General features: G+C 39.6%; 1 protein-coding gene across 6 annotated transcripts in view; it reads right to left on the bottom strand.

Moving 5' to 3' along the window:
* Positions 1 to 258: 258 nt before the first annotated feature.
* NCOR1 (nuclear receptor corepressor 1) overlaps positions 259 to 15,203 on the bottom strand; it is a 67,194-nt gene continuing 52,249 nt past the window's right edge. For 4 of the 6 annotated variants that reach the window (XM_065694705.1, XM_065694708.1, XM_065694707.1 and 1 more), the window contains exons 33-47: positions 14,555 to 14,779; positions 13,655 to 13,864; positions 12,760 to 12,909; positions 12,064 to 12,237; positions 11,590 to 11,755; positions 10,838 to 11,331; positions 10,255 to 10,383; positions 9,525 to 9,682; positions 9,055 to 9,278; positions 8,476 to 8,613; positions 6,496 to 6,638; positions 5,250 to 5,303; positions 3,936 to 4,157; positions 3,230 to 3,406; positions 259 to 3,061 (exon numbers count right to left, since the gene is read on the bottom strand). In XM_065694705.1, the coding sequence (XP_065550777.1) occupies positions 2,874 to 3,061; positions 3,230 to 3,406; positions 3,936 to 4,157; positions 5,250 to 5,303; positions 6,496 to 6,638; positions 8,476 to 8,613; positions 9,055 to 9,278; positions 9,525 to 9,682; positions 10,255 to 10,383; positions 10,838 to 11,331; positions 11,590 to 11,755; positions 12,064 to 12,237; positions 12,760 to 12,909; positions 13,655 to 13,864; positions 14,555 to 14,779 (2,852 nt within the window). In that variant the 3' untranslated portion in view covers positions 259 to 2,873. The remainder of the gene's footprint in view (positions 3,062 to 3,229; positions 3,407 to 3,935; positions 4,158 to 5,249; positions 5,304 to 6,495; positions 6,639 to 8,475; positions 8,614 to 9,054; positions 9,279 to 9,524; positions 9,683 to 10,254; positions 10,384 to 10,837; positions 11,332 to 11,589; positions 11,756 to 12,063; positions 12,238 to 12,759; positions 12,910 to 13,654; positions 13,865 to 14,554; positions 14,780 to 15,203) is intronic. The other 2 variants (XM_065694709.1, XM_065694711.1) reach the window with 2 other exon arrangements.

The following is a 15,203-nucleotide window of genomic DNA, read 5'->3' as shown; positions in this document are numbered from 1 at the left end:
GAACTTAAGTCACATGTACAGCTTTGTTCTCAGCAAGCTAGGAAGTAAAAATACAGCTGTTACAGGCATGCTTGTACTAACAGAAAGGCTCTGACACAGTAGTACCAAAGTTCTGGGTTCTGTTTTTGAAGTGGCAGACCTTAGCCACTCCAGCAGTATCAATTGGGAACCCTGCAGCACTCCTTAAGGGAAGTGGTTTTTGCCTGTTCTCATAACTTGATGCTGTAAAACAAGAGGGAGACACAGGAAAGGCAAATGGAGAACTGATCCCCTTTATTGATTGGTCTGAATCCAGAAGTCACTGTCTACTGAAGACATTGTGTGGAAAAAAATAAAGTTGTTTTATGATGCATGGGTTTTTCAAGTCTTAAATGATTTCATATCAGAATCACGAAACATACCAAGATGAAGCATTGTGAAAGCGCTGATCAGAAATCAGTTAAAAATTTGTAGTAAACTACACTTTGTAAACATGACTTACAAACACCTTCCTGTTTGAAACAGGGCAGATGTAATTCCATACTTGAAGATTACTGGAATTGTGGTAAACCCTAACTTAGGCTCTGGAGAGGTTTTTACACTGGAGAAGTTAGAACTTGGATAACAAACAAAAAAGCAGCAACATTTTATGTGCAAATGCCACTCAAGCTGTATCTTAGGAGAAAGTGACTATCCTACTTTGGGAATCTTGCTGCTGCAGCAGCAATAACATGAAGCTTTGCAATGAACATGCTGTACTTACAGTTAGCAAAGACATTTGTCTGTACATGCCTCTTTCACATTGTATTTGTTAACACTAGGAAAGTGACAACGAGTGAGTTTTAGAATGAACTCTCCACTCCAAATTTAGATCTACAAAAAGGGCAGAGCAACTTGTGTTCCAGTATCTGTAGCTGTGGGAACAGAAAAGTTAAAATAAGAGCACAGGTCTACAAACAAGATGAAGACCACTATGTTAAGCCAGAAGGATAAAGGATGAGAGGGTGAGAAAAGTCTTTCTTAGAGAAAGACTGGAAGGAGACTCAAGACTGCCAACTGATCTACTCTGATGCAGTGTTTGTAGCAAAATAATTCTGTATTTGCAAAACAACGTCAAGTTTCCAAATGAGTTCCTTTGGATCATTTTCTTTCCCACACTTGATAAAAAGGCTTTCCTCTCAAGTACTCAAAGTGAATTTGTATCGATAAGCAGTTCTGTACTTGCTGTTTGTAACTAGACCTTACAGTCCTTCTGGAAGATGTAGAACTTCCACAGCTGCATTCACCTTCCATACAACATGTCGCAAATACAGGGTTAAATTAAAAATAATCTGACTGGAAAATAACTTCAAGGCAAAGACTCTGTTCATGGATGAGATGCAAAAGCAGTTTGGAATCTGACAGATGGTGCCACCCCCCAGCTCAGTGCTATCTGTAAATCAGTCCTTCTACCCCGGAAGATTCAAATTCACTTCCTGAGGTCAGTGCAGCAAAAAATAAGATGCTTTTGAAGATGGATGTCAGGACACCCTATGGTATCACTAACCAGATGCATGTATACATGAGCTACAAGCATATAGCAGACATTGATAGATGAGTGATTAAGGAGGCTCTCCTAGTACCATATACAATTTAAAAATCACCCTAACAAGTATTGCACACTTTAGGAGTTAAGCTAAGCATCTGTAAGGACTTCAACCAAAAGCTTGCTTACAGGGCTAGGGATGGGGATGTAGACTTTAAAATAATTATTACATAAAGATTTTAAAATCAGCCTGGAGGAAGGTAAAAATCACAGTACCTATTTCAAACCGGTTGTAACAGAAGCCAAGTAGTTGACTCATGTGTTGCTCACTTATTCTATAAAAGCATTTTGTTTTATTTAAACTTGGGATGTAGAGGTTTTTCTTCTTAAAGGATTTATCAACCCACCCAGAGCCTCTGTTCAGATAAGCCATCTGCTGTGGTTAAATATGACAGTAAAATTTAGTTGCCTGTCTTGACTGCATACAATGCAGAAACAGAAAACACTTAAGATAGGCTTTTGGGGCACAGTTAAAATTCCCAGTGTGCAGAAGTGAGGTATGCCTCCAGAAGCTGTTGGTTTTTTTATATCCTTTTAAAAATGAACCATAACATACCCATGCAATAATAGTTCTGCAGTGTTGCTAAATAAAACCAACTGCACCAAAAATTTACAATGTGGCAGAATTTAAAATTCAAAGAAATATATCATCTTATTCCAGCGAACCGGCCTACGGTAATGTACAGAATTCAGTAAGGGGTCAGTCTTAAAAATCAACATTTTCACAAGAGCTTGATCACCACTGAGAAAGTGTGTCTAGGGAAAAGAAAATGATATAAAAGCACAATGCCTGCAAGAAGTGGCCTGGCATTAACTGGGCAATGATGCTAGGCTGGTTGGGAGGCTAGGTTAGGGTTAGGCTAGGCTGGAAGGGAGGCTAGGGTTATGAAGAGTACTCTACACTGGAGAAAATGCTTAAAAAAACAAAAAAAATTACAAAATGACCCCCAAAGTTTAGGCAATGATTTGAACATAAGTACACCAGATACTATAGCAAGGGAAAAAACACTGCAAAAAGTACTCTCTATTTACAGAAGAATGATTTAAAGACATTAAGGTTTTCTTTACAAATAGATGTAGAACAGGAATAGTCCACATTTTTTAAAAACTCTTTACATATTTATCTTTAGTAAGTCAACCTTCTTGTTAACAATCCTCCAACACATGGCCTGTGCAGAAGGCATTTAACGGACTCTCCAAATTCTTCATTGTGTGGCCCTTGCTCTCTTGGAAAGTCTCTATGGGCACAAGTCAAAAATAGATTTCTTGTTTTGACCCGCAAATAAAAAACAAAAAGAATCTGCATAGTTCAGTCATCACTGTCAGACAGAGTCTCGTATTGTGCTGAAAGCAGTGGTGCAGGCTCTCGCTCCCATATCCTGTTCTGTTGGTGAGTGGTTGCTTGGCTCATGGACGGTGGGGCACACGCAATGGATGTTGGCGGTGTACTGCTGAGCATCCTCATTGTCAATGGGTTGTAAGGAAACTGTGTTGAACCTGAATAAAAGAGAGTTTCTCTGAGTCACAACCATGAGCTGTTCCAAGATACCCGTATCTGAAAGACAGTCTGGGTTTGGTTGTGACAAGTTGCAGCAAATCTGTTATTTCTGAAATTCCTTATACTGTAAGCTCCTGACCAATGGAGGAAAGAAACTCATTTCTCACCTGTTGATGAAGGCCTATCTTCCCAGGCCCATACTGGAGTCTGCCTGTGGTAGTCCCCTTCTGAATGTACAGATGAGACAGAAGAAGGTCTTTCGGTTCCCAAATACCCCTGTCCAGGAATTGGAGATTTTGACTTCCTATTATTTGACTTGTTGATGAGCTTCTGCTTGCCCCCTCCTGGAAACAGAAAGGACAGACTTTACAAAGATGTTACACTGGAATTTAGCCTGTGTTTGTTTCTATAAATTATCATGTACCAAAAACCTGGAGTTAACACTGGTGCCTTCTGGAATGCTGATTTACCTCAATTAGTGACCTAGTCTTCTAACACAGTGTTGCTAGAAAATCCCTATTCTTATCACAACAAAGTTATAGTTCCATGTTTAGGAAGGGAGATGTTTTCAGTTCAAGCTCCTGCTGGCACATGTTCCTTATAGGTGAACATCAAACCACAGACATGCTTCAGGTATCTTATACATCCTGTTATGTCTTCTGTGTTTCATCACTGTAGTCATTCTCCAAGAAATACCGTATAATGCTCCTGAACTCTCCAGCACCATTGTGAAAGCCAGGACCACTAAAGGGAATGGAAACACCACCTCCCCTTTCCAGCGGAAAACCCCTGATTCTCAGCGACACCATGTTTATTCAAACTCTTAATTTTTATTTTAAGTCCATGAAATATTTAGGAGTTGCAATAACCCACCTGAATTTGGTGATGGGTTAGCTTCCTCCCTACGCGTCTCATTACTTGCTGTTACTGCAGCACTGGAACTGCCGGGTACTACCGCAATAGATTGTGTCATTACAACTCCATGCTCCTCGCTCTTGTCATCAAAGTTTCCCATCAGTGCTTTCCTAATAATGTCTTCCAGACCCAGATTACTGGCAGGATCTGCAAAGGAATGACCCCTAGAACTGACTGCACCTGGGAGATAAAAGAAAACATACAGGGAAAGGTGGGAGGGGAGGCAAAAAACGTATCTCGGAGAAATTACAATGGGATTTGGGAAAAGGTTTGAGAGAGGCAGAAAGGTGGGGGGAAAAAAGAATTTTTTAAGCGCAAAGCTACATACACCAAAGCAGCTCACAGTGGCTACAAGTTAGGCATGCCAGTGAACACTGAAGAGCTACGTAAGTAGTACCACTGAATGTCAGAATCCTTGCAAGAGGGTAAATCTTACTGTGTGTTTTGTGGGTTGAGGTTTTTTTATATAGCAAAGGAAGCTGGGCATGCTGATTGTGATAGCATATTAAGTAAAATCCGCAGCTATGATTCAGTTGTAAGACAAAAGACCAGAAGAATGCTTCTCTCATTAATAATCCATACTCATTTGGCTTATGAATTTGTGATACGTGGCAGATTTTTATTGCAGAAGCTTCTCTTCCATCTAAATTAATGCAGATCAGTACTTTTCCATTTAGAAGATAGAAGCACTGTACCAGAAGGGGCAGTGACTGGCCAAAATCACATAAAGTCAATCTGTGTTACTACTCAAGATACAGATACAGTAGCTCTTCTCTCCCACCTTTCCATTCAATTCTCTGCTTCACTTTCCTCTTTAACACAGTAAAAGTATAGGTTATATTTAATTTCCTCATGTCATAAAAAGTTGAGGGTGTTGATTATGTATTCATCACAGGAAAAAACAAAAATCAGGAAGTATTTTAAATACCCCAGTTTATAAAGTAAATTGCATTTGATAAAATAAGCTCAACTATACTATATTTAAATTCTATTTAAGTGAGATGCTAACCAACTTCTCTGTGTCAGATTTGCAGAGCATACATAAATAAATCACTCCTGCTTAAGTTCCCATTTAAATATTTTCCGAAGCTTCCTTTGGTCATTTTGCTTTTCCCTGCAATACAGGAAATAAGTTTTCATGTAGGGTATTACCTTTTACATTTTCATCATCTTCCTCATTTACTGGACTCCCCAAAGCATACAGATGAAAGAAGTGACATGGATTTACCTTTTGTGAACCATATGTGGTTTTTTCTTTACTGAAAGACTTACCTGAGGTAGTGACTGCTGGCAAATTAAATATTTCAGTCCCTGGCTGAGCAGTTGCTGCAATTCAAACACAACATTTCATTGAGTTTCTCAGTACTGGCAATCACGATAAGTAATTGTTTCTAGTCCTAATGCACAAGGTGTAACTACTTTTGAACTATCTTCAATGTTCACTTTTCCTTTCTCAGTCTTCTAGGATGAATGTACACCTATGTCTTCTCAGGAAAATGATCTATACCAGGGTAAAAGTATGATCATGGCTGTTACTTCAGGAAGTAACGTGACTGTGAAATTTCACAATCTAAATGCTTTAAAATGCAAAGCTGCATTTGATTCGCTAAACTTGAATTTGAAACATTACCTGTATGATGACCAATTTGCAAATAAAGTTTTTAAACAGTAACACGGAATTCAATATATAAATGAAAAGACTGCTGGCAGCAATGGAAAGTGTGCTTGTGTGCCAAACATGCACATCAAGCTTTCAACAGAGCAAAATCTATTGTGCACACAATGGGGATCAGTACTGCAACCCTTACTGACATAGCTTGTTTCTCAGAATGAGATTCATTTATCGCTCACCGCAAGAGCATTTACTTTGAAATAAACAGTCTCTATTAGGTACTGGGTTCACAAACAGCTTTAATTCTCACTAATGATAATTTTGATACGAAGTGCTGTTAAGGTTTCTAAGAGAAAAAACAAAACTACAGTTCTAGTATCATATTCCACCATGTCAGAATCCATTACTGAAACTATAGTAAAATAGGTCTTTTTAACAGCCATAATCATAAAGACCAAGGAAACACAAAACATTCTGTTTCAAGACACCTTTCCAAAAAGGAAAATATGTAATAGCAAAGGAAGATAATAAAGCAAACTACAGACACAAAGTTAACTAGAATAATGTCAGGTTTTAACAATTCCTTTGTTAATCATGTGTTTTTTTCCAATTTTTTTTGAGAAACCATTTCCATCTCAAATTTAAGTGTTAAAAAGCTTTAATGCGACAAGTCCTACATCCACCAGAATAAAAAAAAAAAAAAAGTGTGTGTGGGAAATCTAACAATATTCCAATTCTTTGGTCATAAATTATTATATATTTGTTCTTTATTCATAGATTTATACTCATCCATGTGTTATTTGAAACATTTAGGTTGGGACATTGTCGTGGGGACAGACATCTATGGATAGCAGTCACATAAAGCTTAAGCTGGAAAAGTTCAGGGAAAAGGCAAGTCCTGCATACCCATGTCAGAGTCACCTCCACCAGATGAGTTCAGCTTTCGAAATATCTCCTGTTTCTTGGATTTTACCATTGGTGAAGTGTTCTCAAGTTTGGTGAAAAACGAAGGCAGGTAGCTTATACTACCTGGAGAGCGAGAGTCAGTCCTGCCAAGACCAACATGAGTCAACGAGAGAGAACGTTTTCCAAGATGTACATTTCAATCTTTCCAAAAGCAGTCAGGCAGAAACCACCAACATTCACATGAACTTTAAGACTCTTTCCTCAGCCTGTTTTCTGGGGACTAGGCAAGTCTAATGACTCTCCAAGAACATCTGCTTTATCCGGGTAATATCATTCTCTGTGCTTGGAGTGGGGTATTCAGATGATGTTCTTAGAAGTTATCTCTGGGGTGCCTACTTCTGCCTTGCAACGTGCACACTGGCTGCAGTTTGCAGTGTGAATCAATAGGTGAAGAAATGTTTAAGCTAGAAGGCCAAATACTCATCCTAGCTGCTCCTATTTACAATCTTCTCACTCTTGTCCCCAGTATGCCACTAAAAAGACATACTGCTTTTAAAGTCTGCTTGTCCACCCTGTCACAGATGGTCCAAGCGAATAAGCTATTTCAGGCATTCTCAGAAAGCAGGTAAAACAACCTTATGGACTGGAATTTGGCTCAAGAGCTGTCAGTTAGCCACTCTTGCTCTATGGCACAAATTCAGACTGGGATCCACGTTCTGTATTTCATACGTCTTACCAATTTTACATTCACAGTGGCTGGCACACTTTCTGCACATAATTTCTGTCACAGTGTAAAAAAACGGCTGAAGTAAATGTCAAACTGACTTTATCTTCAGATCTTAAAATGTGCAAAGTTTAGGCTGTTTATAGAGATGATAAAAGCAGTAGCATTTCAACTACAGAATTTTAAGGGGAAAAAACCCCCCTAAAAATCCAAGCTAAAGCATGAAGAAATTCAGGTGAAAAACCTAAGCTAATACCAGAGTCCTGAACGACTTACACTGTTTTGAAAAGTGGATAAAAATTATCAACTGTATGTTCACTTGTAACACTTGAGTTTGTTTAAGCAGCAGTAATCCAGCAAATCAGCTTTAATTTAAAACCCCCACCCCATAAAAAAATGCAATCTGCCCTGCCACGTTCTTAAAAATCCTTTTGCATCCAGCTAAACCTGCATCCTGGACTGTAACAACCCTGCCAGCAACTGCAGAGTGAAGAGGGTAGGGGTGAAAGAAGAAAAGAATCAATTTCACCAGCATGAGCTTTAAATAAGTATATGGTGAGCCTGCTGGTTGCTACCCCTTCTTCAGCAGGCAGCAGAGCAAATGACAGAAGCGTCCATGCCAATGTGCAAGACACCAGCCCTGATGCAGTCTGCCAGCGATCCCATGTAGTTTTATGCTGCAGATCTGGAGACTGGCAAATAGCCCTGGAAAACAGGGCTGCCTGACACCCCTGGGCAGGGGCCTCCTGACACCCCACCTTCACACCTCCCCAAAATGAAACTCCTTAGCCTTATGCTATTTCATGAGATAAGCTGCCCTAGAGTCATGAGCGTTGGAAGCCTTGGATTCTGCCACACTTCACCAGGACAGTATCCAGGAAGCCAAGCATGCATAAGAAGCCTGAATTATTTAATAAAAGCTGTAGAAATTGGACCTATCCCCAAACCACTTCAGTTTTACAGAACTGACACCCAACAAGGAGTTTTGTTATAGTGCTTTCTACCAGATATGACAGAGCCCACTGCTTGCACCAAGAAACTGGAGACAGAACCGGTATAGACTGTATTTCCCTCAGGCTTCCCAAAGCATCTCCCAAGTAGGAGGTTGTGAATGCTAGGGGTACAAAGGGGTCAACAGTGATAAACTACTCGCCTGTGGCACCAGAGGAAAATCACTTAAACTGCTCTTTAATAAAGATACTGTATGCAGCTCAAAGATCCACAATTATGTTTTTAAAAGTCAGCTCTACACATACCTCTGTTCAGTAGGCTCAGTTCTTTGGGAAAGCAAAAGAACATTTTCCTGTTTCTCATGTACAACTGGGACCTGAGGTGGCGAGATTGGCTCATAGGGCTCTGAAGAGACATGACTCCTCTCTGGAGATTTTCCAGGTCTACATCCATAATTCAGAGACAGGTAAGTACTCTTAATGCATGTAAAGCAGTAGTCAACACATGTAGTTGCATTCCAGTTGTTACATAACTACTTTTGTCTAGTTATGTATGTTACATGCTTTTTAGTATGTCTGGTGATCTCGAAAAGATGACTTAGAACTTTATCAGAGTCATTATGGACAAATCAAAGTAATTAAACATTTTCATCCCCCTAAAGACTGAAAATTAAGCATAGGAAGTGAAGGTAGAACAGTTATAATCTATGTTACGAAGCCAAGCAATTGTCAAAAACAGTGCAAAAAAGATGTTGCTGAAGAAAAGAACAGAAAGATACCTTTATGTCTGATCTACATCAAGGTTACTGTATTTTATAAGTATCAGATTTTATACATATCAGATCTGGGCATTAAATTTGCAGTAAAACTGAATACATGTGTTACCTTCCCCTGGACTTGTCAGACAGATTTTCAGGTGACACTCTAGCTCCTGGCCGCTGATGGTGGACAGACTGCGACTGGGACTCAGGGCTGTAGCGATTCGATGTCTTTGCCCGGGTAGCAACAGGTGTTGGAACAGGGGTGGAATTCTGGAATGTAGTGGTGGGAGGCTGCAAAGAGGCCTGAGAAGCTGCTTGGTTTCTAGCAAAGTCTTGTGTAATAATTTGCTGATAGTGGCCAAGAAAATAGAAGAGAGATCTCGGTCAGACACTGGCCAAGAGACTATGTATTCATGAACTAGATGAATACGAGACCGATTGCAACAAATGAGATGATTTTAAGTTCAGGCACATTGTATAACAGCCTCAAGTAAAACTAATAATTACAGAATTGGTATTACGTTTCAAAACATGTGTTTTCATCATCAAAATATAACTTTTCACATCTGAAAAGATGCATGCAAATAAACCTACACAGATGTGATCAGCAAGGGTGATAAGTCGATGGGTCCTGGGCACATGTGCCATCCCTTCTGCTTGGGAAGAGGGAGGTGGAGGTTGCTGGGGTGAAGGGGGTTCCTGTTGTGTCCTATAGCGGTGAATCGTCCCCTCGTATTGCCTGTTTGGGTCATCTAGTTGAAGAAGAAAAGGCCAGTCTTAACGGATGGTATTCACATCAAACAAGGTTTGAAACTTCTGTGCTTACAAATTTAATAGAGGAAGTGTTTCTGCATTAGGTTTTTGATATCCTATATGATAATCACCTTTTTCCCCTTCATATATAAGCCCTACAATTTAGAGTAGATAAAATAAAGCTTCATTTCACAATGTAGATTAATTGCAGCTCATTTCTCACCTGCAAACTGTTCTGTAATATTTTGAACTTTACTAATAGATAAAAAATTCTAGGCATCAACACCTGTATGCAGGACTTTGAAAGAATGTATTGGAAATAAATTTCTTATTAAATCAGCTACCCTATAATGCAAAGGAGCTCTGTCTGTCTAATGCCAAATGTCAGTTCCAATACATTTGCTCTAGTTTTTCCAGATCACTGCAACAACATACTTCCAACAAAAGTTTCTGAAAAGTTAAGAATGTGCTAAGAAGCCACTTAAAGACTCCCAAGATATTTATGATGCATGGAGCTGGTAAATATAAGGAAGATAATTGTGAGAATATTTACATATGTAGATAAACTTACTTTCTGCCTGGCTTTGTTTAGGTGTCTCTGGTTGATAGGGCTGTAGCTTTTCTTGAGTAGGTACAGGTGAATTTGCAGGGCTAATCACCTCAATGGCATCTCCAGGAGCTTCATACCGGTGGGAGGATACTGAGTATCAAGCAAAGGTTGTGGAATATGGTGTAAATATCACAGAAAATTTCTCTTGCCTCTACACAGCAACACCAGTGCTTCCATTACAATGACACCAGTGAAATGAAAGTCAAAACACTATCTTTTCCTCATGATAACCATGGTGATACAAATGCTTCCACAACAGTGTTTCAATGTAAACCAAATAATTTTAGGTTTCTTGAGTTCTGATAAGGTTAGTCTTATTATCCTGCATTTCCTGTTGTAGCAGGGAATCTGAATAAAGCAAATGATTCTGATTTTGCAAGAATCTTAAGTAGCTATATGCAAAACCTGTATTTGTCTGTGAAGTGTTTCTATTGGGCAGAGGTGAATATTTTATCACTGAACATCAGAATCATTTCACATCTTATTATTTCCCTAAAAGGCTAAGACAGACAGCAAAGAAGTAGATAGTTGCTAAGATACGTACAACTACTGGAAGAATCTGAACTTTGAGAGCCCCTATCTCGTGCATCCTTGTCTGAAGCAATCTGTCGAGTGATGATCACATCTATGAAGTTAGCAGCAGTAATTGTGGTCTTTCCTCGAGTTCTCAGCTCTTCCTCGTACCTGGATTTAGGAGGAGGTCCTTTCTCTTTACCAGCCTCTGAATAGACTACTGAAGACTGTCCCTGGGACTTGCCACCAGAGAAGTTTGCAGATGTATAGGGGCACTGGACAGGCCTCTTTTCTACCTCCAGTGTCTTCTGTTCCATCTGCTGCTGTTCAGTAACCACAGCTGACCGGCGTCCCATATTCTCTTCTATCCTGGTGCCTTCATGCTTGTTCTCTTTTGCTTTGGCAACTTCCATCTGAGGAGCAGAGGCTGCAGCATCTACGAGTGCTGCAAGGGCATCAGCAGCGGTATTGTAACGGGAAGCTGGCAACCCTTGAGTAATAGAGGGAGCTCCAGGGGTGAGCTGCCTGTTGGCAAACATTGAATATTCTCAATTATATCACATGAAAAAGAGAACCAGAGCCATATCACACATACAACAAAGTGAAGCTTTTTCTATCCAAACTGGACTATTGAAAATGCACTGGATCATTTCCAATAAATCCAAGAGCAATCAGATAGTGATACATCCTCATCTTGCTGTATTTTCCTCAGGCTCATTGCACCTTTTAGTAAGCTCAAATGTTAGAACACATATCTCTGGAATAGTAAGTTATAAATCATACATGATACGTAGCTGAGCAGCAGGATCCAAAGGTGTGATTACACTTGTCCCATTGGTTCCTTGAAAAATACTAGGCCTTTGCTGCAGGATGTTTTCCTGGCTTCTAACTGAAGGGGATGGGGACCGAACATATCCATGACTGCCAGGTCTGCCAGGCTGCTCTGCACCTGCAGAACACAGAGCAGAGGGAAACAAACAATATATATTGATAACTATTATAACAATGCAGTACTACATATCAGTGTTGTCTCCTCCACATCCTTTCCCAGTAGTCTCCACCCCTCCAGCTGTGACAGTATGTATCAAAGGTTTAAGTGGCAACGGTATGTTTACAATGCTCTGAATGATATGGAAGTTGTGCTAGCGGTAACTGGGATTCACACCATTTCCCAGGTGCTACATTGCTATGAGAGAACGATCAGAAGCAGTTACAGTCTACAAGACAACTGATTTAAATGTAGGGATTTGCACTCACCTGGCCGAAGATAAAGTTCAGCAGGGACTGAAGAGATTCTCTCCCTCTCCCGTTCTCGTTCTCTTTCCCGCTCCCGCTCACGTTCCCTCTCCCTTTCCCGTTCCTTCTCCCTCTCCCTTTCCCGTTCCCTTTCAGCATTTGCAGCTGCAGAAGCTGCCAGGTGTGTAGGGTGTCCTGGAAGGTCCACAAAATAAAATGAAGTAGCAAAAAGAGATATTCAAGTTAAGCATAACTGGATGTAAACACTTGCCAGTATATTCTGCTATCCACTTACAGCAAAATTTCCCAAATACAGTTTCATTCCACTCAAAACTATCCACTTCTCTAGGAAGACAAAACCTTAACATACAGTTAACAGTGGAAGGCTCAACAGCTTTTTACTAAAGTGGTTTTTATAGAGTTAGAAACTACACAGCTTATAGACCCAAATTCTACTCTTCAACACATACACTATGAAGTCAGTGAAATCATAATCAAATGACTATAAATAAAGACCTGACAGAATGAGGCAAATTCTGCATTTGTCAGTGCTCCTAATGTAACTACAAAGGATATCCTTAAGAAAACCTTTGCTATCCAAGTAAGAAGCACATGCAAAAAGCACCACCTGAGAAAACACTAAGATGTGACACTAATGAAAGCTAAAGAAAGCATGTCAGACAACTAGAGACATCAGCAAATCACAAGAGCCCTTACCTGGTGACAGAGAAGCAGGATTATAAGGCCTAGGAGGGAACGTAAGTTGGGTACCAGGGATATATGTGATCCTCTCCATGGGTGGTGTGCTTGTTCCTCCAGGATGAGGCACTAAGATAGTGGGAGCCATATTGTTCAGGTCAATAATTCCTGTTAGGAGATGACACATGTAAGAATAGTAACTCAAGGACAGACCAATGGCTCACACATTATATATTCTGTTCATTAATAAAGGTCAGCAGTGAATGCTTAGTGGAAAAACATAGAATAAAGCAAATGCAGAGCTACATTCCTGCTGGTTATAGCTTCTTAGATCTGGCAATCAGCCATTTAACTTGTCGAGATTCCCCTTTTCTCTGTTTGAGGAGTTACACTTTCACAAGATGTCTTTTTGTTTTCAAACGCTCCTTCTTGCTGCTGTTACATATCCAGACTGATTTAGGCTTTTCCCAATCCTGCAACACCTCACACATATTTGCTAACTCAACACCTTTAAACAACCACCCTGTTTTTCACAAACCTCATCCTTTTAGCTGTTGCTTTTGTTTTCATTTTGGAGAAGTTCTCATTTTTATATAATTCTCTTTTCTGAAGTTGAGAATGAGTTAAATATGTTTCTGAGTACCAATTTAAACTATCAAAACCAGTTTAATTTCTTGAATACTAGTAAGTCTTACAGCCTTCTCTTTAACAATATTGTTTACATATATAGTTCTCCTTTAGTCCCACAGAAGCCAGTATAGAAGTATGACAACACATTCGCAAACACATCTCTGCCTATGCACTTGTATGCATACACACTTACAAACACATTTTATAGGCAGCAACAAAACAAACCAACCAACCACATATCCAAAACATACTTTAAAGAACATAAGAAAAACCACAGGCATACCTCTTGCTCCCGCATACGGGAGAGCTAAAGTTTGCTCTCTGGGAGATAATCCTCTCGTTACATCGGGACGTAAATTGACTTGCATCTGCTGTGAGGTAATGTAGTCATTTAGGATTGTCTGTCGTGTGTTCTCCATCGCATAAAGCTGATACTGACTTGGGTAGCCTGGGGTGGGCGAGAGCTGCCTTTGGAACAGGTAAGCAGCAGCAGCTGAGGGTGAAGAAGGAAACAAAACCCAGAAGATTTAAGGTCTGGGTGATATCAAATGGAAGTTTCAGATGTTTATGTAACTTTAACAAGAAGCACTGTCAATTCTCTCTAGCCAGTGCCAGATGAATTACAACAGCATTTTAATACTGGTGGTTTACTGAATTTATGCAGTCTTCAAACAGAAAAAGTGAAATAACCCATATTGGAGATACGCATAAGAGACTTGATTAAAAATATAAATCCTGAAGTTCTAAAGATGTAAAGAGCTGAAATACCTAAAGAAGGTTAAAATATCTCACAGAAGTGGACTGAGGGATAGGTTAAAAGGAAGTCTACTGTATTTAGTATCATCAGGGACAACCTGATAATCCCTCAGTGTGAAGGAATCACAGTCCTGAATAAAAAGGTCCTGGTTAATTTTATAGCACCTTCCACATCCTTCTCTGCATAGCTTTCCTGAAAGCTTTAATATATTTCACGAATACTTATCTAAAAATACTGTCTGAACTTTGTAAGCAAACAGAAGCAGCTGGCAGCTTCTAGAAGAAAGTTACAGCCTTATATAATCATATTTTCTGTAAGTTTCCTGGCCAGATAATAACCCACCCCCCCATTTGAAATTAGGTCACAACAGTTTATAATATATAACCTTTTATGAAATTTAAAAAACCCCAATACAAACAGATTTACCAGGATCCAGAGCCCTGTGAAATGGCATAGCGGGATCTAAATGAGGAGGGAGGTGACTCCTATAGACTTCAGGAGTTGCTCCTCTATGATGAGGGTCAAAAGGACTGTGAGTCACTACAGGATCAACCCCGGGGACTGGAGATTTTGCTGGCACGCTCTCCCTCTGTGTCGGAGTAAGTGTGTTTTTCCTTTCGTGATTTGCTGGCTTCCCAGAAGATATTCCACCTAAAACCAATGAAAACTCCAAATCAATAAAATGCATATTTTTTTCAATAGAAAATTCAGCTGTAAGTATACACTGGCTCTCAAGTAACAGTCTAGAGGATCTTGCAATGTGAGACAATACAACACAGAAAATATTTTATATCACAAACTATTTCTGGTGAAAAATCTAAATCCTAAAGCTGATTGCCTACACTTCACCATAATACCTTCCTCATCTAGATACCTCCATAGGAATAGCTTCTGCCCCTAAAATGTTACACGTATAGGTAACTGTTTCGATACAACCCATAATTAAATGCAAATTGAGAAAGAATTGTCTTCCCACATCCATGTTATAATATGGCAGATTTTAGGCTTAGAGCCTTCTAAAATTCCCTCTAGCCACCCTCCAAATTGAGAGAAACCATCAGAATACAAGAAAGTA

The sequence above is a fragment of the Lathamus discolor genome, chromosome 14 (genome assembly GCF_037157495.1).
Source record: "Lathamus discolor isolate bLatDis1 chromosome 14, bLatDis1.hap1, whole genome shotgun sequence".
NCBI lineage: Eukaryota > Metazoa > Chordata > Aves > Psittaciformes > Psittacidae > Lathamus > Lathamus discolor.
Note: the sequence above shows the minus strand (reverse complement) of the source record. Positions and strands in the feature narration are given on the sequence as shown.